The 23,785-nt window shown below is 52.4% G+C and overlaps 2 protein-coding genes across 9 annotated transcripts; both read right to left on the minus strand.

Moving 5' to 3' along the window:
* Positions 1-969: 969 nt before the first annotated feature.
* Positions 970-10,565, minus strand: MYORG (myogenesis regulating glycosidase (putative)). Of its 8 annotated transcripts, none has more exons than XM_046665189.1 (3): positions 10,484-10,565; positions 9,334-9,436; positions 970-5,526 (listed from the first exon to the last, which is right to left on the minus strand). In XM_046665189.1, exon 3 carries the CDS (start codon positions 5,451-5,453, stop codon positions 3,309-3,311), a length of 2,145 nt encoding a protein of 714 aa, XP_046521145.1. In that variant the 5' UTR covers positions 5,454-5,526; positions 9,334-9,436; positions 10,484-10,565; the 3' UTR covers positions 970-3,308. The 8 variants fall into 8 exon arrangements, with proteins under 8 accessions (XP_046521145.1, XP_046521144.1, XP_046521143.1 ...); XM_046665188.1 differs by lacking the exons at positions 9,334-9,436; positions 10,484-10,565 and adding exons at positions 7,615-7,728; positions 8,961-9,116 and having other exon boundaries at positions 970-5,584; XM_046665187.1 differs by lacking the exons at positions 9,334-9,436; positions 10,484-10,565 and adding exons at positions 7,615-7,781; positions 8,961-9,116 and having other exon boundaries at positions 970-5,584.
* On the minus strand, positions 10,423-23,485 carry C6H9orf24 (chromosome 6 C9orf24 homolog). The gene is made up of 7 exons (XM_046665191.1): positions 23,351-23,485; positions 15,850-15,994; positions 13,631-13,746; positions 12,609-12,684; positions 12,169-12,398; positions 10,981-11,067; positions 10,423-10,585 (listed from the first exon to the last, which is right to left on the minus strand). The coding sequence occupies exons 1-6, from the start codon at positions 23,483-23,485 to the stop codon at positions 10,981-10,983; spliced, it is 789 nt and encodes a 262-aa protein (XP_046521147.1). The 3' UTR covers positions 10,423-10,585.
* Between the last annotated feature and the right edge of the window lie 300 nt (positions 23,486-23,785).

Raw genomic sequence — 23,785 nt, forward strand, 5'->3', positions numbered from 1 at the left:
CCGGCCCCTCCTCCATCTCTCAGACCCAGCTCTTTTTCGTGGCTCCTCTCATTCCAGCCCCTACTCCAACTTCTCACACTTCTGTTTTTGGTGCCAGTGGGGGAAGAGGAAATACTTCTTGGCTTAGAGTCAGGCCCATTGGGTGGCAGCTTCAGAGGCGCACATTTCAGCTGGCTCCCCATCCTTGGAGGTATACAGGCCAGGACTGGGCCATGCTGTTGAACGGTGGGTGAATTCTGGGTGGGAGATTCTAGGCATCTGGATGCAGAGCACCAGGTTCCAGTCCAGTCTTCTAATCTTCCGTGTGACTTCAAGACAATGCCCTCCTCCCTCAGTGCTTCAATTTGTTCATCTGTGCTTTTGTGATTAACAAGGTCAGTGGTAGTAGAGGCCAGACTAGAAACCAGATCACAAGCCAAGGGCCAGTTTGTTGGAATTTGGCCAGACAAGGGCATTCTTTCCTTTGGCCCTGCCCCAGCACACAGTGAGTGCTCAGTGGGCGTGGTGTGCCCCTTCCCCCAACTAGGCTGAAGGAAGACACTGCTGCCTGCCCTCGGTGCCCTTCCACAGGGTACCCCTCCTCCTCCATGTCAGATTACTTAGGCCTTTTAGGTTACTTTATGCCTCTGCATGCCGTCTCACACAGCACACACTGCTTGGTCTCAGGCTGTCCAGTAAAACTTTCTGCAACTATGGAATGTTCTATAATCTCCACTGTCCAATATGTTAGCCACTGGTCACACATGGCTTTAGAACACTTGAAATGTGGCTAGTGTGCCTGAAGAACTGGATTTTAAATTTTGCTCAATTTTAATTAATTTTAAAATTAAAGAAGCCCCATGTGGCTAGTGGTTACCATATTGGACAGCACAGGTTCTAGGCAGAACTTTTCTTTCTTCCTTGTTTAGAATAAGAATTGACAAGTTACCATTTATTGAGTACTCTGCCAATTTTTGCATAAGTGCTTTACCGACACTTCTCACTAATCCTAGATATTCCATTTTAAAGATGAAGAAACCAAGGTTCAAGGGGTTTGGTAAACTGGCTTCAGATTGCACAGAAAGCTGGAGGGCCATTCAAGTGTGAGTTGTGCTCTCCAGCCATTTAGGGAACATTCCAGGGGCCAGGACAGTCACTCCACAGCACATGACTGGGCACCAGAGCTGGGGGAGACTCCTCATCGAGCCTCACGACTGGTAGATGCTCTTGACGAAAAGGAGAGGGAAGCTACTTCCATTTACTCCCCATCTCCTGGGGACCCAGGAGTCCTGGCTCTTGATAGCCCACCTTTAGATATTTTTTCTCTTGCCTTTCTCCTGGCCACAGTCTCCTTTGGGTCACAAACTCAGAATTCAACTGGATATGATGTGCAGAGGTTTGGGAAGAGGGTGTCATAGGCAGGCCCAGAGGAAGCCAGTTGAGCTGGGAGCTGGGGCCGGAAAAAATCCTTGTCTTTTTATTTATTTCTTTTTTTGCTGAGGAAGTTTCACCCTGAGCTACCATCTGTTGCCAATCTTCCTCTTTTTGCTTGAGGAAGATTGGCCCTGAGCTAACGTCTGTGCCAATCTTCCTCTATTTTGCATGTGGGTCGTGGCCACCGCACGGCCGCTGACGAATGGTATAGGTCCACGCCTGGGAACTGAACCCTGGCCGCCAAAGTGCAGCATGCTGAACTTAACCACTAGGCCATGGGGCCGGCCCCCCTTGTCCTTTTTAAGCAAGAAAATAAGATCTAGTATTATAAGAGCTACCTTTTATTGAGCACCTACTTGTGCCAGGCACTTTACATATGTCTGTGCTTATAATTCCCACAACAACCTGGGAGGTAGCATTATTATCACCATTTTACATACCAGGAAACTGAGGCTCTGTGAGGTTAAGCAGCTTGTTAGGGTCACACAGCTTGTAGATGAGTGGTAGAATCAGCACCCGAGATGGGCATCTCTGAGCGCCTCCAAACCTTCATTAGGCCTCTTCACACTGAGAAAATAGCGGGGGGTGGAGGAGTGGGCAAAGGGATGCATTCTCTAAGGGGTGAGGGACTGGCTCTGCTGTCCAACCTGTCCAGGGAAGCTGAGCCCCGTCCTGTCTCCTAACTCCCCACTCTGGCAAGCCACGCCTTCCCCAGACGCAGCTACAAAGTCAGGAAAAACTCACTCTGGCTGAGGTTGCAGTTCTTAGAAAGGGAAAATGGCTGAAATGAATGCCCTTCCCCTGTATGTGTATCTGCAGGTGTCGATGTGCGTGTGTAGCTCGCGCGCTGAAGCACGTCACTCTTGGAATAAGACCGTCGCTCCCTTTTAGGCCACACCCCTGCCCACATGTGCAGGGAGTAGGCAGCTGAGGAATCTTGAAAGGACCGATTATTTCCTACCAGAGTCCCAGGGACATCACCTGGGAGGGGGCCAACTCAACAATCAAAACCTCAAATTTTTTCCCTGGCCCCTCCCTCCAGGCTTACCCAGCCTCAGGGATACTGTGTTCATTCCAGAGATCCAGGCACACACGATGTCTCTCTCTCTTTGTCTCATACACAGACACACACACACTGGTTCTTGAGTTAAGGCACCAAGTCTGGCCTGCATGGCCTTGCAAGTGCTTGCCCATCAGGCCGTGGCCTGGCCCAGGGCTGAGCCCCTGCCTACACAGGTGGGTTAGTGCAGGGTTAGGAGTCTCTTCGCACACCAGGGACAACAATGATGGCTCCATGCTGAGCCCAGTCCTCCTGTCCTCCCACAGGGGACCTCCTGCCTCCTTGTCAGTTGGCCAAGCACCTCCCTCCCTTCTCCCCAGCTCGGGGAGGACCAGGTCAGCCACAGTCCAGGCCAGTGCTGGCAGCTCCGGGCCTGGCTTCCAACACCAAGAACGTGCCCTTTCTAAGTGGGATGAGGGCTATTTTAGGACATTAAGGAGGATCAAGTCCCCACCTCAGAAGGACAAAGATGGCCATGGAGGTTGCCATGGAGGGCATTTTTTCTTCATGCTTTTAAAACCCAACTGTGTGTAGCAGGAAGACAGCCGACCTTCCTTGAGCTCTCACCCCCACCCCAGGGGAGAGTTTTCCCAGACTGGAGTGAGTGTGGAGGGAAAGGGGCTGTTAGGCTTGTGCATTGTTGTGGGCGGTTGCTTCAGCGCCCCCTCCGCTGGCCGTATAGGATCTGGCTCCGGCACATTTACCTTAGCACCCACTTACTGGATGGTACAGAGGTGGGGATTCCTGGGGATACACGGTGTGGATGTGATGGAGGGTTAAAGGCCCGCATAAAGACTGGGGTTAGGGCCGTGGGGTTCCCGGGTTCTGGGCTGGGTCAGGATGTCCAGATAAAGTAGGCGACCTCGTCGAGGTCGACGGGGTAATCAGTGAGCAGCACGGGCGTCTTGTCAAAAAGCTCGCCTTTATAGCTGCGCCACTTGCCCGCCGGCAAGTAGACATCCCGCTCTTGCTTGCCCGGCTCCAGCACCGGCGCCACCAGCAGCGTGTCCCCGATAAGGAACTGCGAGTCGATGCGGTGCGCCGTCTCGTCGCCGGGCGCGATCCACCAGAGGGGGCGCACGATGGGGTCGCCCGTGTCGGTGACCTCACCCGCCAGCTCAAGCAACAGCGGCGCCACGAGCGAGGCCCTCAGCGCCGCGAACTTGTGCGCGATGGCCACCACTTCGGCGTCGTATTGCCAGGGTGGGACCGAGAACTGCATGGCGGGCATGAAGGCGGCCACCTCCAGCCAGCGCACGTAGAGCTCGCGCTCGGGCACACCGCCGCCACCCGCTGTGCGCTCAGGCACCGCGTTGCCACCCACCATATCCGGCAGGATGAACGGGTAGCCCAGCATGCTGACGGTGAGCACGGCGGGGATAAGCGAGCGCAGTCCCAGATCGTAGCCCCACACCGAGTCGCGGTCCACCAGGCGGAAGAAGCACGAGATGTTCTGGGACTGGTAGCCCACGCGCACCTCGGCCAGCGAGAAGAAGGGCAGCGCCATTTCGGTGTAGCGCCGGCTCCAGACGCTGGGGTCGGGCAGCGGCCTGTAGGTGCTGAAGTCCCGCGGCAGATAGCTGACCTCGCCGGCGTCGAACTTGAAAGAGGCCACGGCATAGCGCGAGCGCAGCCGCCGCAGGTGCCCCTGGAACCAGTCGCGGGCCTCGGGGCGAGTGAAGTCGAGCACGGCGCCGATGCCATTCCACCAGCGCACGAGCGCGGGCAGCCGGCCGGTGGGCTCGCGCACGAACAGCTCGCGCTCCACGCCCTCGCCGAAGCACGCCGAGTTGTAGTTGACGAACGGGTGCACCCAGAGCGTGACGCGAAAGCCGGCGTCGCGCAGGCGGCGGAACATGTCGCTGGCGTTGGGGAACTTGGCCTCGTCGAAGTCGAAGTCGCCGTAGGCAGGTGTGTACATGTCGTCGATTGCCAGGTGGCTGCTGTTGAAGCGGTGCTGGCGGATCTGCTGGGCCAAACGCAGCACCTTGTCCTGGTTCACGGCGCGCCCGTACAGCACCCACGTGGACCAGATGGGGTCCCGGAAGGCCTCGGGGGCCGGCACCCTCGACGGCTTGTTGAAATAGCGCCGCACCATGTACTTGTGGATGGAGGTGACGTCTGAGCCGACGCACACGCGGTAGCTGAGCTCCGGCGCCGCGGCGCGGCCGGCGGGCGGCTTGTAGGGCGTGTCGTGGTAGCGCGCCTGCAGCCGCAGCGAGCGCTCGGTGCTGTTCCAGCCCAAATGGAAGGGCACTGAGTCGTTGACCTTGATGGCAGCCGCACGCGACGACAGCCAATAGCGCTCGAGGATGCCTCCGAACGCGGCATTGGAGGAAAAGACGTCACTGGTGACGAAGGGCTGCGGCTCCTGCTGGCCGTCCAGGCGGATGGGCCAGTGCTGCGTCCTCATCTCGGCGCCCCCGTACCAGTGTGCCGCCGCGTCTCCCAGGAACATGGCGTGCTCCACAGCGCGCCCCGGCACCGCCTCCTCCCAGCGCACGCGGTAGCACATGACCGTGTCCTTGGGCCGCACTGTCTGGATGAAGAAGTGCAGAGGGCGCCCGTCGGCCGTGCGCGAGCAGCCGAGCAGGGCGCCGTCGCGGCTGCAGGAGTCGAGGTCCAGCGCGCCCGAGCGGAATGCCAGGCGGAAGACCTGTTCGCCCTTCTGGTTGCGGATGGAGAAGCCGCCGCGGTTGAGGTCCAGCAGCTCGGTTCGCAGGCGTTCCGCCTTGCGTAGAGAAGCGCTGTAGTAGCACCAGGCCACCACCGCGGCCAACACCAGCAGCAGCCCCAGCACCGCGGAGCCCAGCAGCGGCTTCAGCTCTTTGGACGGCTTGGGCTTGGAAGGCGAGAAATTGTCAGGCACGAAGGTGTACATGGCTGCGGCAGCGACGGCCTCGGGACTTTTACGGCCTGTGTGGCTCCCGGGGCGGCGGCGGGGATAGGCCTGGCTCTTCTCGTCAGGCTTCTGGGACATCAGCCCCCAGTTAAGGAAGGCGTGGGCAGTGGGGCCACCCGACAAAGCCCACCTGAACCTGGCCTGCCTGAGTCTAGAAGGGGAAGAGAGAGGTGGAACTGAGCTTTCTCATTCCATAGTATTTCCATTTGCTGCAGCAAAAAAAAGAAGAGGTGTATACTTTGGGAAGGTGTATACCAGGACGTAAGAGCTGGGACGTAAGGTCTTGACTCTGACCAGGACAATCTGTCTGTGTCTTACCCTTCCTTTCTCATGGGCCCCAGTGCTTGCCAAAATTAGTCAGGACTCTGAATGGGGAGGGGCAGATGGTATGCGTCCTCATTCTCCTGGTGGAGGGACAAACCAGACAGGGCTGGGAGCTGTCCATGATCACAGACTAAGTCAGGCCTCCCTGGATCACACAGGGACGCAGAGCAGGCTGAAGAGAAGGGGAGGCATCTGGAGAGAGCCTGGTTTCCCAAAGATGTGGCCATAGTGGGGGAGGGGGAATAAGCCAGCCAGCTCCTTGAGACCTTTAACAGGGCAGTAGGCTGGCTTGCCTGTCCCCGGAGGGGGAGAGGAGAGAGGGGAACAGCTCAGGTAAGGAATGTAATCTTGAATCAGAAGCGCAGTTAAACCTGGAGATTAGAGAAGATACACAAAGCCAGACTCAGTCCTATAGCCTGGTTTGGAGGCAGGCAGGGTCGGGTTGGACGTAAGGGCTGGGGTCAGGAGCCTAGCGTGGGGGCTATGGTGGCTTCTCAGATCCCCCCCCTTTGCCCTCAAACTCCACCCTGTTCTCACCTACCGATCTCCAGGTCCATCTCCCTGCCCACCTTCCTGCTCTGCTCCCTGCAGCACATCTGTGGGCCAGCCACCTCCTGGCTTTCCTCAACCACTTGCCCACTGTCCTGCTGCTCCTGCTCTCGCTTGGGCACTGCCATTTCTCTGAATTACTGCAACACTTCCCATAGGCCTCCCTACTCCCAACTTCTTTCCCCTCAATGCCTTCTGCTCACAGCAGCCATAGTGATCTCTCTAAAGTACTTAACAGACTACCAGAGGGCAGCTCATGACCCCCATAAGGAAGTGCAGAAGTGTAACCTTTGCAATTGAAGCCCAAAACATGGTGTGGTCTTTGTTTTTGTTTTGTTTTCTTTTGGTGAGGAAGATTCACCCTGAGCTAACATCTGTTGCCAATCTTCCTCTTTTTGCTTGAGGAAGATTAGCCCTGAGCTAACATCTGTGCCGGTCTTCCTCTATTTTGTATGTGGGTCACAGCCGTAGCATCGCCACTGATGAGTGGTGTAGGTCTGTGCCCAGGAACTGAACCTGGGCTGCCAAAGCAGAGTGCACTGAACTTAACCACTAGGCCACGGGGCCGGCCCCAGCATGATGTGATCTTATCTGCCTTTCTGATTCCATTTCCAGCCAAGCCTATCCTGTGACTACCAGCTCATTCCTTCTTCAACCTAAATCCTTCAGGCCACCTGCTTTAGGAGATTTCATCCACCCCTCTTGGGCCAGCGTCTCTCCCTCACCTACCAGCTCTCCAGGGATGAGAACCCCCTCCCCCACTACACACATACACTCTCACACACTGTAGGGTAAACATCCAGATATGACTGCAGGGAAACATAGACCTGGGGGGAGGTGTGTGTGTGTGTCCCAATCTGCTGCTCGAGGCCACTGATCCTTCCTCTCTCAGCCCTCAGGGCAGGGTCCAGTAAGGAAATAGCACGAGCCAGGTGCACACACACAGACATACTCACTGCCAGCCAGCTGGCTGCCCACCTGCTCCAGCTGAGGGGAAGGAGACAGGGAGACTGGCAAACAGTAATTAGCCTCCTCCCAGATGCCAGCGTCTAGTCTCTAAGTCCCCAGTGACTTCCTAGGAGATGCCAGAACTGCTCAGGTTTCCCCTCCCCTACCTTTCCCACGAAGAGACTATCAAGAATGCCAGACACAGATCGGAATTTTGATCCCAGGTGTCAGCATACAGCTCCCCACAATGCCCTCCCACCACCACTAGGGAGGTGCTATCTCAGCGCCTCATTCTCTGTGCTCCCTCTCCCCGACTCCCTAAGCTGGTCAGTTCCAGCTGGTCTGGAACAGCCTCTTATTCCCCTCCCAGCCCACCCAACTTAGCTTTCAGAACTCCCCCACCCCACTGTGGACTCACCTTCCTGTAGGTACAGGTTAGAAAAGTCCTCCTGGAAAATGCAGGCAGTGGCCTTTAGCTGATGCTCTCAAGCGAGGCAGAACCCAAAAAGGCCTCAGGTGGCCTAGGCCAGACCTGCTGTGCATTGATAGTCATCATTCGACACAACCAAGGCCCCAGTCTGGGCACTAAGGGAATAGGGGAAAGGCTTCATATCGGAATCAGACAGAGGCCCCTCATCCTCAAAACTTACATACTAAGTCAGCCCATCTCATGACCCCTGGAGGCTTGGAGAGGCTACCAAGGTGACCTCAAAAACCCTTTCCAACACTTAGATTCTGAGAATCTTAATTTTCTAGGATTCCGAGGTTCTTTGATGAAGGACAGGAGCCCTGGGCACCCACTGCATGAGGCATTGGGCTGCTCTCTCCAAAGCCACCACAGCATCCAACCCTAACAATGATGCCGAATGGAGGCATAGCCACGCTCATTTTCCAGCTGGGGAAACAGTGGCCCAAACAGAAAAAGGAACTTGTTTGAAGTCACCCAGTAGCAAGGTTGTCTGAATCCAAAATCCCAGCTTAACTCTCCACAGCATAAGTTTTAGGAGATGGGAGATAATGGTCTGACCGGCTGTCTGGACCCAGCAGAGGAAAGGAGCTTTGTGGCCAAGAGGGTGGGACAGGCTTCCATCAGGTGGGTGTGGGGTGTGGGCATGGTGAGGCCTGTCTTCCCAAGGGCTGCGTGCTCCAGGAAGCCTTCTTGGGGGTGGGAAAGGGGCAATTTTAATGGCATCTGGTACTAGGGCTGTGAGAGAGGAACTGTGGTTCCGGTGTTAACGGTGGCGCTAGAGACCCCTGTAATCTGCCGCCTCCGCCGTCTGGCCAACCGCAGGCTGATGACGGCAGGTGGGGTCTGCCCTAGCCAAGCCTCTCCCCACTTGACGCTCACGCTCAGTCTTGGCTGCCAGCCCCTAGCCGGGTCTGACGGGAAGGGCCCGGCCCGGCCCAACTGAGGGGAAGCTATTCTAAGCTGAGTCGTTTGTCGAACACAATTCCCGGGGGGTGGGGGTGGAAATGTCAAAGGCAACTCGATCCGGCCCATCTCCCTGCCCTGCCCAGCGCCGGGATCCGGCGGAATCGAGTGACTGCGCCGACAGCCTAGAATACTCCACATCCACCCAGCGCTACAGCTACAATGTCCGAAGGGACAGGCTGAGGTCAAGGGGCCGGTCGCACGCTGGGACCCGCGGCCAGAGGAGGGGCCCAGGTGTCCAGGCTCGCGCCACCTACTCATTGGTAGGAGCAAAAGTTCAAGAAGTGTGCTCCCTCAACAACCCCCCAAGTCCTCCCGCTGGGCTCACTCACGGCAGCGACCCCAGAAGTGGGGTGAAGGGAGGCTCCCGCAGATCCCCTCCACGCTAGCGGGAGCTGAGCGGCCACGGCGCGGCGCGGGCGCTGCCTGCCTGGGGACAGCTGAGGCCTCCTCGGGCCCCGCCCTCTGGCTGCTCGGCCACGCCCCGGTCGGTCCGTCTAGCCTCGGGCCTCGGAGTCCAGCCCCGCCTCGGGCGCCCGACCCCTCCTCCCACATTGTCACGCGGACTTGAGGCCCCGCCTCTTGGCCCCCACCGTCCTCCTACTGCTGGGTGCCCGACTCGGGGCATCTCAGGCCGGCCGCGAGCCGGGTGCATCCCGGCTCCGCCCCCACCTGCAGGCCCGCCCCCGCTGGGCAGTAGCTTACCACCTGCGGGCGGGGCTCTGGCCCAGGCCTGCCGGGAAGTGTAGTTCTGGAGGAAGGAGCCTCGTGGGGCTTCTTGCACCTCTCGGCTAAATTCGGGATGTGTCTGAGGAGGAGAGAGACGCAGGGTAAAGGGACAGGGCTGGCCCTTGGCATTCCTTCCCCTCCAGACTTGAGGAGGTGGAGGCCGTCTCGGTACAACGCTGTCACTCGCTCTCCACATGGAAAAAGTTTTCCCATAAGAAAAATGTAGCGGAATTCCGGGAGGATCTCAGCGGCTCAGGGCAGGGCAGATCCAATCAAGGACCCCATGGGGGAGCCTAGTTCCAACAGCCGGGAAGCCCAAGCTGAGAAGACCGGCTTCCGCTCAGTATTTTGCAACCCCCGCCCACCCTCGTAGTGACAGCCGTTAGAAATGCCTGTGCTATGAGGAGGTGGGTGTGCCCCGCCATACCCCTGCCCCAGGAGGAAGTGGGGTGCGAAAATACTGAAGATCCCAGAGATTCCACAACACCCCACCCCTTGCTCCCCGAGGGACGGAGAAGCAGGGCTTTGTTTTTTAATTTGACGTTTTTTGGTGATGAAACTCTCCAAAATGATGTTTTGGACCCTTGGACTTGGGTGGGGAGGGCAGCAGGGGTGTCTGGACATAGGCTTTTTGGGAGCTGTGATGGAGACTCTGGGAGCAGAGCCCAGGAGTTTTGGGTATAGGGATGGGGCTCTGACTGCAGAATGGAGGATTCTGGGTCTACTGAGATGCTGGGGAGAGGGGAGCATCTAGGTTTGGGGGATATGGGGAAAATGTCAGCTGGAGGGCCCTTTTGGGGTGGGAGGTAGACAGGCCCTCCTTGATGGCTAGGTGGACTCGTTAGTTTGGGCTCTGGGGTGGAGAGGAAGAGGACACCAGCTGGACATAAGCTACTGTCATATGTCAGGAGGCCCCTCAGGGACGTCTACTGAGATGATGGGGGTGGGGAGGGCTCAGGGCAGGATGACTTTGAGAAACTGCATCTCAGCTGGGAGGTCTGGCAGAGGCCTGAGTGACTGGTTCGTCACTGCCAGATTCTGCTGGGTAAGGACACAGGAGGCAGCTTTTGGGGTGAAGAGTTTATTGATTGCTCAGCCCCCTTGGCCCAGCCAGCCCAGGCCCTACCAGCAGTGGTAGTCGGGATAGGTCTCAGACACAAACTCAGGGTGGACGACATAGCTGTTTCTGTGGAGGCCACCGGTCTTCTTGAAGTGACTTGTGTCCCATCTGTGGGGAGAGACGGGCCAGCCCTTTTGGACCCTTATACCTCCAATTCCAATTCTCCGAGCTAACCTTATCCCAACATTTTGCCCCTAATACTGACCCTAGGCTCCAACACTGACCTCCTGACCTCAGGTTCTACTGTAACGCCCTCATCTCTTGACTCTAAGCCCCGCTGCCAATGTGGAACCCCTCAATGAGGCCTCCACGCCCTCTCACGGGGTCCTCCAGTTCCTTGCCAGCTTTGAGGTCCCCATGGCACTAGCGCCCCCTGGTGGCACCTTCCAGTCAGTGTATCGTGGCGGACAGTCTCCGCCCCAACTAGTCCCCGAGTCCCTCACCGCGCCCATTGAACAGCCCCCGGGGTCTTGTGCATTTCCATGTGTGCGCGCCAAACTTACCTAAGGTTCGGACATGGGTAGTATGACAGCGGGGGAGTTATAACAGCACACTGCATTCCGGGCCGGTGATCGTAGGGCGATACAGTCCTGCAGGAGGAAGCGGTGGGCAGGCAGGGCTAGGGCCTTTTGATTTCCCCCTACCCAACAACCCAGACCAAGACTCTGAGCGGCGCTTCAGGCGTCAGTCCTACGGCCCCGAGATCCTCCCCTCCGGCCTCCTGGCCCTTCAAGACCTCATCGAAGCATCGTCTTTGGGAAGACACCTGGATCTCCTCCTCCCCGTAAGGCCTCGTTTCTGCCGCGCAGTGGGCCGTGGAGCCGGCTAGGCTCTGGGCAGGGTCGGGCTCCAGTCGTTGAGGACCTAGGAGCGCCCGGATCCTCGCCATGGAACGGCGATTACTCCAGCACTATCGACCAGGCGAGGTTTCTGAGGCCCAGGCACTTTCTCGCTACCCTATGCTCCCCTTTGCCCAGTCTCGCACAGTGAATCAGGTTCTCTGCCTGCGGAGGCGTAGGGGATCTCCATGGGGTTAGGGACAGGGTTCAGGACCCCCTTCGCAGCTCTCTAGACGGACACAGACGCTGGAGCTCTCCGGGCTCGGCCCACCCGGTCCCCGCCCTGGGCAGGGAGAAGGCTGCGCGCTCGGGCCTCAGTGTCCTCGACAGTCACACACGAGGCTGTTTCCCTGCAGAGGTGGTGCGGGACTCCGAGGGCCCCTCTGGGAATGGGGTCACCATTTCCTTGCTCACTTAGTACCTGGCAATGACCCTGCCCATTACTGACAGAGACCCGAGGCCCAGGAAGAGAGGACACTTTTTCGAGGACGCATGGCACCCTGCAGGCTAGAACCTGCGTCTCCGGCACCAGGTGTCCAGGTAGGGGGCGGGGCTGGAGGGCGTGGGAAGGGGATGCGACTTGTGTGCGGGGGTTTCTTTAAAAAAATCCCCCGGCGGGGTCCCCAAAAGAGATGCAAGTCCGCTCAGGCCCTGGGGCCGGAGGGCGGGATGGGCGGCCCAGGAAGGGGGCAGAGCGGGCTGGAGGCTGGGCGCCTCCTGCCTCGCGGCAGGGCCGAGCTGCAAGTGGTGCGGGACGCGGCTCGCAGCCGAGGGGGCGGGGCTGGGATCTGGGGGCGGAGCTTGTCTGGGGGCGGGGCCCGGCTGACAAGCGCGGGGCCCTGCGAACCTTACAGTCGGCAGGTCGGCGCACGGAGGCCGCGGGCGGCGCTCGGTGCAGGGTGCCCCCGTGGCGTAGTAGTCCATCCCGCGCAGACAGTAGTGACGGCCTGAGCAAGGGCTCTCATAACCCTGGAAGGGCAGGCGGCCCGGCAGCGGGTCCACGCACCCGCACCGGGGCGCGATCTGCGGCAGCTGCTGGTTCCGTGACAGCGAGTTCAGCATGTTCACCACCACATTGTGCTCTGCGCCCGCGGACCCCGAGCCCGGGAGACCCAGACAGTCACAAGAATGGGGACAGACAGGAAGACATGGAGACAAAAACAGGGACAGTCAGAGACAGGGTTACACCCTGTCCAGGACCCTCGGCCTCCGCCCCCGTCCCCCACGTCCCCATCCCGCCATCCTTCTGGCTTCCCCTACCCGTTCGGCTCCAACCCCCCACCACCCGTTACCGTAGGCATTGAGTCGCTCTGGCTTAGGAGGGTACTCCAAGGGCATTCCTCGAACTGCTGTCTCCATCCCGGCCTCCTGGAAGTGGCACACACGCTACCTCAAGCTCTGGCCGAGAAGAATTCCTCCTTTTGAGGGTCCTCCCAGAACACCCAGACCAGTGCCAGGCTGCGCCTTCTCCCGCCCTCCGGATGCTCCCTACTCCCCCAGGCTCTGGGTGTTTGGGGTTGTCGCCGGGCAACGCGTTTACTCCGCCTACCGGGGGTGGGGGTGGGTAGGGGGAGCTGTAGGTGGACCGGCCAAGACCCGGGCCTGTGACATTTCTGCCTCAGCGTTTGCCTTTGATTTTACTCTTCTTTGTCTCGCTGACTCTAACAGGGGGGTTTCAATATTGCCTGCCCATCAGAATCACCTGGGGAACTTGTGGAAAATTCCGATTCTTGAGGAAGTTCTGATTATAGAGGGTTCAGCCAACCCGAGGTCAGCCACCAGCCTACAGTTAAGAACCCCTGCTCTGCCCTGGGATCCTCTCACTTTCCCTCCTCCCTCCGGCCTGGGGCTGCGCCTGAACTCCTTCCTATTTCCTCTGAAGACTCTCCCACATCTATCTGCACTGTCTCTGGGGGGCCTTGCTCTCCCTCCTTTTGTCACTGCTCACATCACAAAGGAGGGAGGGTGAAGCAGGTGGAGTCAGCCTACCACTGATTCCTTGGCCAGACCATGTGGAAAGGGGCCAGGGGGCAAGCTTCAGGAAGGCAGCACATCAAGGAGAGCACACTAGCCATGTCCCCACAGAGCCTGGACAGAGATGAGGACCCAGGGGACCCAACCCCTTCCATTGCTCTGCTCCTGGGCTCCCTTGTCTCCTAGAAAATACAAACCCCAGTTTCACAGATGGGGAAGAGCCCTGGAGCATTGTTGCTAGGAAAGAGATGAGGAACTCATGGTGAAATATAGTCACTGTGGTTTGGGAGATGGAGGGGTGTGTGTTCCAGACCCCATCTGTGCTGGGCACAGTAGATACCTTAGGCAGCCGAGGAAGGCATGTGGCATATTTGTTCCAGCCAGTGTAGTTGTAAGGTCCCATCCTCCGTGTGTTATACCGGTTACTGCACAGGTAGTTTGGGGTACATTTGTCTGCTTGACCATAGGGGTAGAGACATAAGACAGTGTTATTCCTTGCTCTACCCCAGGATCTGAGACTCCTGAGATGTTTCCTCTCTCACAGATGTTTCCCCCAGCACAAAGCTGGGCTCTCCCTGATCCCCTTCAGGCCAGCCAAGCCCAGCTTGGCCCTACACTTACCTTAGACACTGAGACAAGCCCATTTCCCGCCTAAGGCTAGCCTTCAAGTGGGGTCTGGATCCTTTGAGTTGATACTTTGCATCCTGGCACCACCCTCTCTGAGTCAGCCAATGTGGAAATGGGGCCTCCTCCCAGTTCCTCCCTCTCTCTCATCTTCCACATCCAGGCTCCAAAACGTGCTTATCCTGCCTCCTTAAAATCGCTTGAATCTCTCCCCTCTTCCAGTCCTCCATGATCTCAGCCCTGAATCTCCGTAGTGCCTTAACCAGGAGACGATATAATGTCGTGGTTAGTAGAATGGACTCTGCAGACAGACAGCCAGGGTTCAAATTTCAGCTCTGTGAGATATTAGCTGTGTGTGACCTTGACTGAGTTAATTAATTTCACTGTGTCTCAGTTTCCTCAATTTTAAAATGGGAATAATAGTACTATCTACCTTACAGGGTTGTTGTAAGATTTAAATGAGTTAATATATGTAAAACCCTTAGAGCAATGCCTGACCCATAGAAAACTATTATTATTATTAGCCTACTGGTCTCCCTACCTCATTTTGAAATCCTACAGTCCAATCTCTACATAGAAGCTGTGGCACTTTTTCACAAATGAAAATCTGACCAAGACATTTCCCTCCTTAAAACTCTCCAAAGCCCCACCCATCCAGTCACCCAAGTCTGTCCTACGAGGCCCTTGTGATCAGTCTGAAAGAACACACAGGAGAGACATCAGGAAAGGAGGTCTAGGAGCCCGAGAGAATGAGCAGGTGTAGGTGGGGGGCAGGCTGTTGGGTTTGGAGTTCTGGGTTGGTGGGTTGGACACACTGAGTTTGAGGTGTTTGGGGACATTCAGGTAAAGATGACCATAATCAGATGAAGGAGAGTGGAATTCTGGTAAGAGGTCAAAGTTAGGAATAAAGACTTGGAGTTGTCAGTAATTAAAGACAGGGTTAGATAAAATAGTCTCAGGAGAGGAGTAAGGAGAGAAGAGGGCTCAGATTACCATCATGAGGACCCCACGTTTCCAGAATGGGTGGACAAGAGACCCAGGAAACTGAGGCGTGAGAGAAGCTGAGGAAGGAAGGAGTTTCCAGAAGTAGAGACTGGTCCAAGAGTGAAATGCATGGGGTTGGTCTCATAGGTAAAGTTCAAAGTGTCCCTTGGACGTGGTAATGAGAACCCCCAAGAGCGCTTTTTATGTATGAGTGTAGGAGAAGCAGACTCCCAATTCCAAATCGATGAAGATTTATCATCAATTCACTCAGCAGATACTTATGAAGCCTGGTGCTGTTCTAAATGGAGGGGGCACAGCTGTGAATAAGACAAGGCTCTCTGCTCATTTGGAGACAGATGATAAGTACCTAACCAAATGGGAAAGATAATGTCTCGTAAAGTGTAAGGAGCGAGGAAGTAGAGACAGTTGAGTGTAGACTATGTTTCCAAGAATCTTGGCTGTGAAGGGGAGGAGCAAGAGAGAATTTTTAGGCAGGAAATGATTTAAAAAGGCTTCCAAGTTGAGGGGAGGGAGGTGTGGTGGGGCAGAGGGATGCAGGGGAGATGGGGAAGCTGATGGAACAGGGTCACTAAGAAGAGGGGAGGAGATGGCACCCGGAATACACTTGGAGGGAGTTTTCTGGAGGTTAATACTCCCCCATCTCTCTAGGGATAAGACCCAGGCCTCTTCCAGTTCCTTGGTGCAGAAAGGGAGTTCCCAAAAGGCAGGGTCTGGATCTCCTCCTCCAGGGTCAGTGTCAGGGTCAGGATCAGGTAAGGTGGTTGGGAGTCAAGCTAGAGTGGAAGTGATTAGAGAAGCAGCCCAGGTCATGAATGGGGATAAGGTTGATATAGGATCAGGGTGGAGGTCAGGATCCAAGGTGGATTCAGGTTAAGGGTCATTGTTGGGTGTCACTGAATGGGGTCAGAGTTGGGTAAGGGGAGGCCCTACCTTCCTCTTGAGAGAGCCAGTATTTCTCAGGCAAGTAAGGGTGGCCCGGCACAGAACCCTTATAGGTGTAGTCCTGCACAGCACATTTGACCATCTTCCGTAGGGCTTCAGGATCCACATGGCGCTGCGTGGTCTGAGTCAGGCCCTGGGCAAGGGGAGAGTGGAAGAAATGGCTAATGCAGAGACCCCAGCATTGGTGCTGTGCTGGCCCTAGACCCAGCCCTATTGAGAAGCACAGCCCAGGTGGGTCTCCCAAACCCCCTCCCTATGCCAGAGGGATCCCCATGCCAGCCTTGGTTCTCTGCATAGTTCTTTCATTTGGATCACCCTTTCCTCCTGTCTTTCCATCCAAGGCCAGGGCTTGGAGGCAGGCATTTGCCCTCAGCCAGAATAGTTTTCTGGTGTTCTAATTTTTTTCCTTTCCTTGGCTGGGAGCTCCTTAAAAGGGCCAAGCTAGGTGTTCCTGTCCTCTTACTTCCAGACTGTGTGCTGCCTGGGAGCAGGTCCTGGGTCTCCCCCAACAGAGCAACAGGCCCCTGGTACAACCTGGAGCCTCAGGAAAGGCTGGCTGCCCTGGGAGCTGGCTACCTTATGCAGGTGTTTTGGACAGGGAGGCCTCTCTAGGAATCTGGCACGTTGAAGGAGAAGAGTGATGGGCTGGAGGGGCACCTGCTTTAAATCTAGTTTCCTGACTCCAACCTGACCCTGATTCTGCTGTGGTTCTAATCTTGTCACCAGTATTACCCTTGACTCTGACGCTCACTTTGCTCTGGTCCTCTTCTCACCCTAACCTTTTTCCTGATCTTGGTTCAGATCCTGGGCCCCTCTGCTGCTTGGGGTTCGCCTCCTCTTATCCCATCACCCCTGGTTGGGCTCGGTCTGCGGAATCCCAGACCAAGGCCTCCCTTTGGGGCCCCCTTGTCCCCAGCTGAGGGCAGAATGCCAAGTTAGTTGTTGGCCCATAGGTCTCTGCAAGCAGCTGAGTGGCAGGGGTGGGACACCCAGCAAAGTCAGACACCAGAAAGGACTTCCTCATAGAGGGCAGCGAGGTGCTGGGATGGTGACACTGCCACCCACAGTTCCCCCTTGTGATCTAAAGAGCAGAGGCTTCTCTTAGCCAGGAATGAGACCTTGCTGCTCCTAGTGCTCCTACCGCCCTGAAAACCCCTCAGCTGAGGGGCTTCTTGGATCCTCTGTGCCCAGCTGATGTTCTGTTCTGTGGGCAGATCCTGCACAGTCATAGTCTGTATTGGCAGAGGGCCCTATGATTTGGCGCTCCCCTGAGCTTTACACACACACACACACACAGGTCCAGACACACAGATCTACGCACCCTCACAGACACACATACAGACGTACCTCTGTACATACGCACTCAGACATGCACACGCACACATACGCACACACAGATACAAACACAGTTATTTAGAAGAACTCACATCGTTCATTTTTCCATTAGGGGCTTTCCTCAGATATCTGTAATCTTTGATTACCTGCTCATCTTTATGAGTAGGAGACTAAAAAGCTTATTGGAGGCTTTGAGCTGTGGTTGGCTTTGTTAACCATAAGCATCATTGTAGCATGATCTGGCTAGACTATTTTTTCCAAACTCTCTCAGTAATTGCAGGTCCTCCTCTGGGCTGATCAGATCCTTCAGAAGAGACTCCTTCAGTCTTCGGCCTGAGGGTAGTGACCCAGCTGCCAGTGTTCTGAGAGGGGGGCTGCTGGGGGTTTTAGCATTCAGTCTATGGAGGGTCACCTGTTTTCAATATGGTACCCTGCCCTCATCTGGGCCTGGTATCCCCAGTCCTGAGACCCTTGCCAACAAACAGGCCTTCTGACTTTTTCTGAGATCGGGCGGGGAGTCCCCCTGTGGCCTGGAATAGAAGAGGGGATTAGTGGGTTTAACTGCTTCTTAAACAGCAGTTAATAAGTCATCCTTATTTTAGCCCTGGTCCTGTCCCGTGTTCAGTTCCAGAGAAGGCCAGTATTACCAATTCCTGAGCCTTTTGAAAATTCCACAGTTTTAAGTTGAATTATATCTTGTGTTTCCCACTGCTGGCTTTGGATTCAGCTTTCTCAGATCTGCTAAGTCAGTTACTACCTATCTATCATACTTTGCAGCTTCCAAAATTTTGTTGCCGTTGTCCCTTCTTTCTCACTATTCTAGTGAGCTCATGTCTTAAATATCCATTTACTGTAGTTTTAGAGGGGTTTCAGGAGGGAGTCAAAACACGTGTTCAATTTTAACGTGGAGAATTATAGTTCTTTATATATTTTATATACTAATCCTTTGTCAGTTACATGTTGCAAATATCTTCTTTCAGTTTGTGGCTTGTGTCTTCATTTTCTTTGTGGTCTTTTAATGACCAGAAGTTATTAATTTTAACATAGTTGAATTTATTTATTTGTTTGTTAATTTAAATGGAAACTTTTTTTTTTTGATAAGGAAGATTGTTGCTGAGCTAACATCTGTGCCAATCTTCCTCTATTTTGTATGTGGGATGGTTGAACAGTATGTAGGTCTGTGCCTGGGATCCAAATCTGCGACCCCTGGGCCACTGAAGCAGAGCGTGTGAACTTAACCACTACACCACTGGGCTGGCCCCATAGTTAAATTTATTAATCTCTTCTTTCATGTAGTGCTTTTGTGGCTTGTTTAAGAAATCCATCCATACTCTAAAATAATGGAGACAATGTCCTATATTTTCTTTAAAAACTATATAGCTTAAATTTCCATATTTAAATCTTTAATCTGTCAGGAATTGCTTTTTAGATTTGGTGTGAGTTAGGGATCAATTTTATTTTTATCTATATGGATAACCCATTGTCGTATTGAGTAGTCTATCTTCTCCCACGTATTTCTTTTTTTTTTTGAGGAAGGTCAGCCCTGAGCTAACATCTGCCAGTCCTCCTCTTTTTGCTGAGGAAGACTGACCCTGAGCTAACATCCGTGCCCTTCCTCTACTTTGTATGTGGGACGCCTGCCACAGCATGGCTTGATGAGTGGTGCCATGTCTGCACTTGGGATCCGGGCCAGTGAACCCCAGGCCACCAAAGCGGAACCTGCACACTTAACTGCTGTGCCACCGGGCAGGCCCTGCTCACAGATTTCTAATGCCACCCTAAGCCTGGTATATCTTTTCCCATAGGTTTACTTTCATCATCTCTGCTGTATATTGTTTCCATAGATGTGTGGCTCCATTTCTGATCTATTTTATGCCATTAATCAGTTTGTCTATTTATACAGTAATACTATGCTTTATGAATTCTATAGCTTGGTAATAAATATTAATACCTGATTTGGGAAGTCCCCTTCTTCTTCAGGCGTGTTTTAGCTATTTCTTGGGCCCCTGCTCTTCTCTATAAATTTTAGAAATACCTTGTCAAATTCTTCAAAAAATCCTGTTGCAATTTTAATCAGAATTGCATTGAATCTTTATGTTAGTGACTCCTCCTATCCACGGGCATTTTATATCTCTCCATTTTTAAAGTATTTTTAAAATATTCAGTTTTATAATATTATCCATAGTTTTGCACATTGTTAGATTTATTTCTACTTACTTTTATTTTTTGTTGCTAGAATGATATATATATATTTAAATTTCTTCCTAAATATTTGTTGTTGATGTAAAGAAATGTGATTGAATTTTTATGTTATATTCATCCAACTTTCTAAATTCTCTTATTCTAATAATTTGTAGATTTTATATGCACAACTGTATCATCTGTGAATAATGACAGTTTTTTGTTTTATTCCTTTCCTGTCCTTGCATCTTACATGATATCCTTTTCCAATATACAACTCATATGATTTGTTTTCCAATATTTTGGTTGTTTCCTTAAATTTTACAAATTAAAAATCATTAGAATTATTTTCTATAGGCAATGTTTGCTTACATTTATCTCACTAATTTCTTAGGTCACCATTCCTTCTTGCATCTCAGACCTTCCTTTTGTGATCATTTTCCTTTTCCCCAAAGCATATCCTTTAGAATCTTCCTTTATTATAGGTCTGATGATAATAAACATTTTAGTTTTCATTTGCCTGTAAATGTCTTTTTCTTTTGTTCTTGGGAGGAAGATACTTTGAAAATGATTTCTCTCTTTCTGTTTTTTAAGGTCATCTCTCAAGCCAGTGTTGTACTGTTTCACTGTGAGGTACCAAAGTGTGGAATTCCTTCTCTTTATTCTGTATCTGTGGATTCATTTCTTTCAGTAGTTCTGGGCAATTCAGAGCCTTTTTCTCTTTGGATAATGCCTATGTCCTTTCTGCTCTTTCCTTCTGGGACTCCGAGTAGAGGCATGAGGGATCTTCTTTTTCTTTCATATTGCTTGTTTCTTTCATATTTTCTCTCTCTTTGTCTCTGTGGGGCATTCTAGGAAATTTCTTCTGCTCTATCTTTCATTTCACTGACACTCTTCAGCTGTGCCTAGTCTGCTCTTTAACCCATCCACTGAGTTTTTGTTTTAACACATATATTTTTTCATTTCTAAATTTCTATTCAGTTCATTTTTACATTTCTTTGGTCTTTTAAAGATTTGCCTCTTCTTGCTTGCTCATTTTGATGATTTCACATTTTATTTTTAAAAAATTGTAATAATTATTTGTATTTTTTAACTGTTAATTTCAGTATCTGAAGTCCCTGGAGGTTTAAGTCTGTTGTTTGCTGTTTTTGCTGACTCTGTCATGTGGGGGTTTGTTTCCTTTTGTCTCTTTTTGTGAACTCAGATTTGATTGACCTTACTCTGAAGGAGACCTGGAAACCTATGCTGAGGATATTTTCCACCATAGAAGATATACTTTCGTCTCGTGTGTGCGCGCACTGGGAGGGGGCAGGGAGCTGGGGATCATTGAACTTTCTGATTCAGAATGGAATTTACAGGTTTAGTTCCTTCATCTTTCAGCTAGCTTAAGGCTTAAACTTCTGCTTGTGGTGCTGATATTGGCATTTGTCCTCAGGGCAATCCTGTGCTCTAAGTATACTTACCACTCACCTCCATGAAAGTCCAAAACAACATAAAGATTAATTTTTATGCAGGACCTAGTTGTTTCGAAGCAGGAGGGACCTTCAGAGTTTCTAGACCACCATACTGCCAGGAGTAGAAGCCTTGCATTCATTCTTAATCCTATCCCTATCTGGCTTTCACTCCTGCCCACTCAGTGAAGCCAGATTACAAGGGTTACTACATCCAAGAGATCCCTTTCTGTGTGGACAACATTCGACACTGACCTTTGTCTAACAATGCTTTCTTTGTTGTTATCTCTTTGATTTTCCTCCTATCACTCTGTCTCCTTTTATGGCTCTTCTTCCTTTACCTACCCCTTAAATATTGATATTCTCCAAAGTTCTGTCCTTGGCCATTTCTTATGCTTCCTTGGCAATCTCATTCACTCCTATGAGTTCAGCTACCACCTACATGTGACGATTTCAGAATCTATATCTGAAGCCCAAACCTCTTTCCTTTGCTTCAGATAAGTATATCCAACTACCCACCGCACATCTTTTCCTGGAAGTCCTTGAATATTTTCATCCCAAAATGAACCCCAAATCTCTCTCTAATCTGCAGCTCCAAATCTCAGTTGGCAGCACTACCATTTCTCCAGTTGTCAGAGCCCAAAACCCAGGAGTCCTCCTGGTCTCTCCCCTCTTCTTTATGTCCAAATGGTCATGGTGACCAAGATCTGTTGATCTACGTCTTCAAATTCCCTCCTTTTGCACGTAGGAAGCAGCCAGCCACTCTCATATTTTGCTGGGGGAGGGGGATTTAGATTATTACAACTCTTATTACAATAATTTGAAGCATAGATCAAAAGTTTTAAAAATGTACATATCCTTTCTCTCAACAATTTTATGTCTAGAAATTTACCATAAGGGAATTATTGATGTATACAAAGATATTTGTACCAAAATGATTATACTAGCAAAATTTTATAAATAATCTAAATTTCCAATAATGTAAGTTTCCTTAATATATTTTTGTACATTTATAAAATAAAATACTATGTCATTAAAATTATGATAAAATATTTTTTGACACAGGAAAATGTACCTGATGTATGGTTAAATGAAAAAAGCAAGATTCAAAATATTAGCATACATTATGACACCATTTTCATGAACAATAATATTTGCTTCCTAAAAGGGCATATGATCTTTCGGTAGTGAGATTGTAGGCCTTTCTTCTTTGTACTTCTTTGAGTTATCCTCATTTCCTGCACTGAGCATATATGTATTTTGTAATTATAATAATTGTTTTTAAAATTCTCTCCTATTGAACAAATTCCCCTGTTCACTGCCACGGTCTCTCCTTACCTCCCACCCACATCCTCCTCTTCACCACCTCACGGGGCTTCCTGCCCTCAGCCTCAGCCCCTCCAGTCTCCTGCTACTGTGGCCAGAGTGGTGTAATTCAATACAACCCTCACATTCCCAGGTTCACACACCTGGAGCATTATGTCGTGTTCTCAGCACAGCCTGAGGTTCCTCGTGGTCTGCAGGCTCCTCTCTTACCGTACGTAGGGCTAACCTCTTGGTCTGCTCCAGCGGTTCTCACTTCCCGGTGGGTCCCTACCCGCAGTCTGCCCATTCTCCCGGCTCTTTTCTGCTGGAAGCCTCCTCCCCTGAATCTCTCAGTAGATCTGCCATTCAAGGCCCGGGAGTGCTCCCCTCTTTCCGGCTCTTGACCAGCATGTGCCTCTGTGGGCGCATGTTCCATACCGGGCAACTCTACTTGGTCCACTTGTTTGCTGAGAGCTCCTCAAAGGCAGGGCCTGACCCTCCATTGTATCTGCACTGTGCCTGGCACATGTAGATACTCAGCAAAGTTCTGTTGGATGGTACTCCCAGATAAATTCCCTTAGGCAGAGTCACAATTAGACTCACAGATCTTCCCTCTGCTTTGTGAAAGCTCTACAGGCTTGCTTGGCCAACTGTCTTCAAGTACAGACACACAGATGCAAGGAGACGGTGATATGCATGCATAACTACATGCCTATAGGACATTTTCTGGCATATCCCACAGGCGGCCTCAAGGCTTTTGCACTTTCTGATCATTCTGCCTGGAACCCTATTCTTTCAGCTCTTCACATGGCTAGTTCTCTCTCACCTTTCCAGTCTCAGCTCAACGTCACCTTGAGAGAGAGGTCTTCCAAGACCTAAGCAGCTCTCCCTCGTTACTTTCCATTTACATTACCCTGTTTATTTCCTTCATAGCATTTTGGAAAATTGTAAAACTCATATTTCTTGATTATCATCTATCTCTCTCCACCTCCTACTGGGGTGAAGTAGGAGGGTACCATGAGGGCAGAATCTTGTACTATTTTATGTATCATTATAAATTCCATGCCTTTGCAAATGAATGAAACACACACACACAGACACACACCCACAAAGCTACAAATAATTACAAACACACAACAACAACCACACACTGGCAGTCATCTGGACATGCATGGCCATACACTCTGGCCTGCCCCCCACCCCCAACCTCCACTTACCGGGGTCACAAATTTGTTGGCTTCCCAGGCCCACAGAGGTGGGTCCTTATAGACCTCCTTGATGGAGGTAGGAGCCCTGTAGGAGTCACTGTAGGTGCTGATTGGGGTCTTGGTCTTGCGGGAGAAGAGGAACATGGTGGGGTCTAGGGGATGCCGTGGTGGGCTCTACCTACCAAGGGCTCCTGCAAGACATCAGTGACCACCCCTCTCCCAGACAGCCCACACCTCCCGCCTGGCAGGTGCCCCTAGTTGCTGTGACCCCTTGTGGAGGATCTCTCAGCTTTTCTCCCCGACAGCCTTCCTGCTCTTACCCCACCCTGCTTCCCCCTCCAGGATGGGCACTGCCCATTATGATATCACCTAGCTCAGCCACCATCCCTGGGGAGGTGAGGAGGGCCTATTCCCTCCCTACCCCCAGCCTCTTCCCCTCCCAAT

This window comes from Equus quagga, chromosome 6 (assembly GCF_021613505.1).
Source record: "Equus quagga isolate Etosha38 chromosome 6, UCLA_HA_Equagga_1.0, whole genome shotgun sequence".
Taxonomy (NCBI): Eukaryota; Metazoa; Chordata; class Mammalia; order Perissodactyla; family Equidae; genus Equus; species Equus quagga.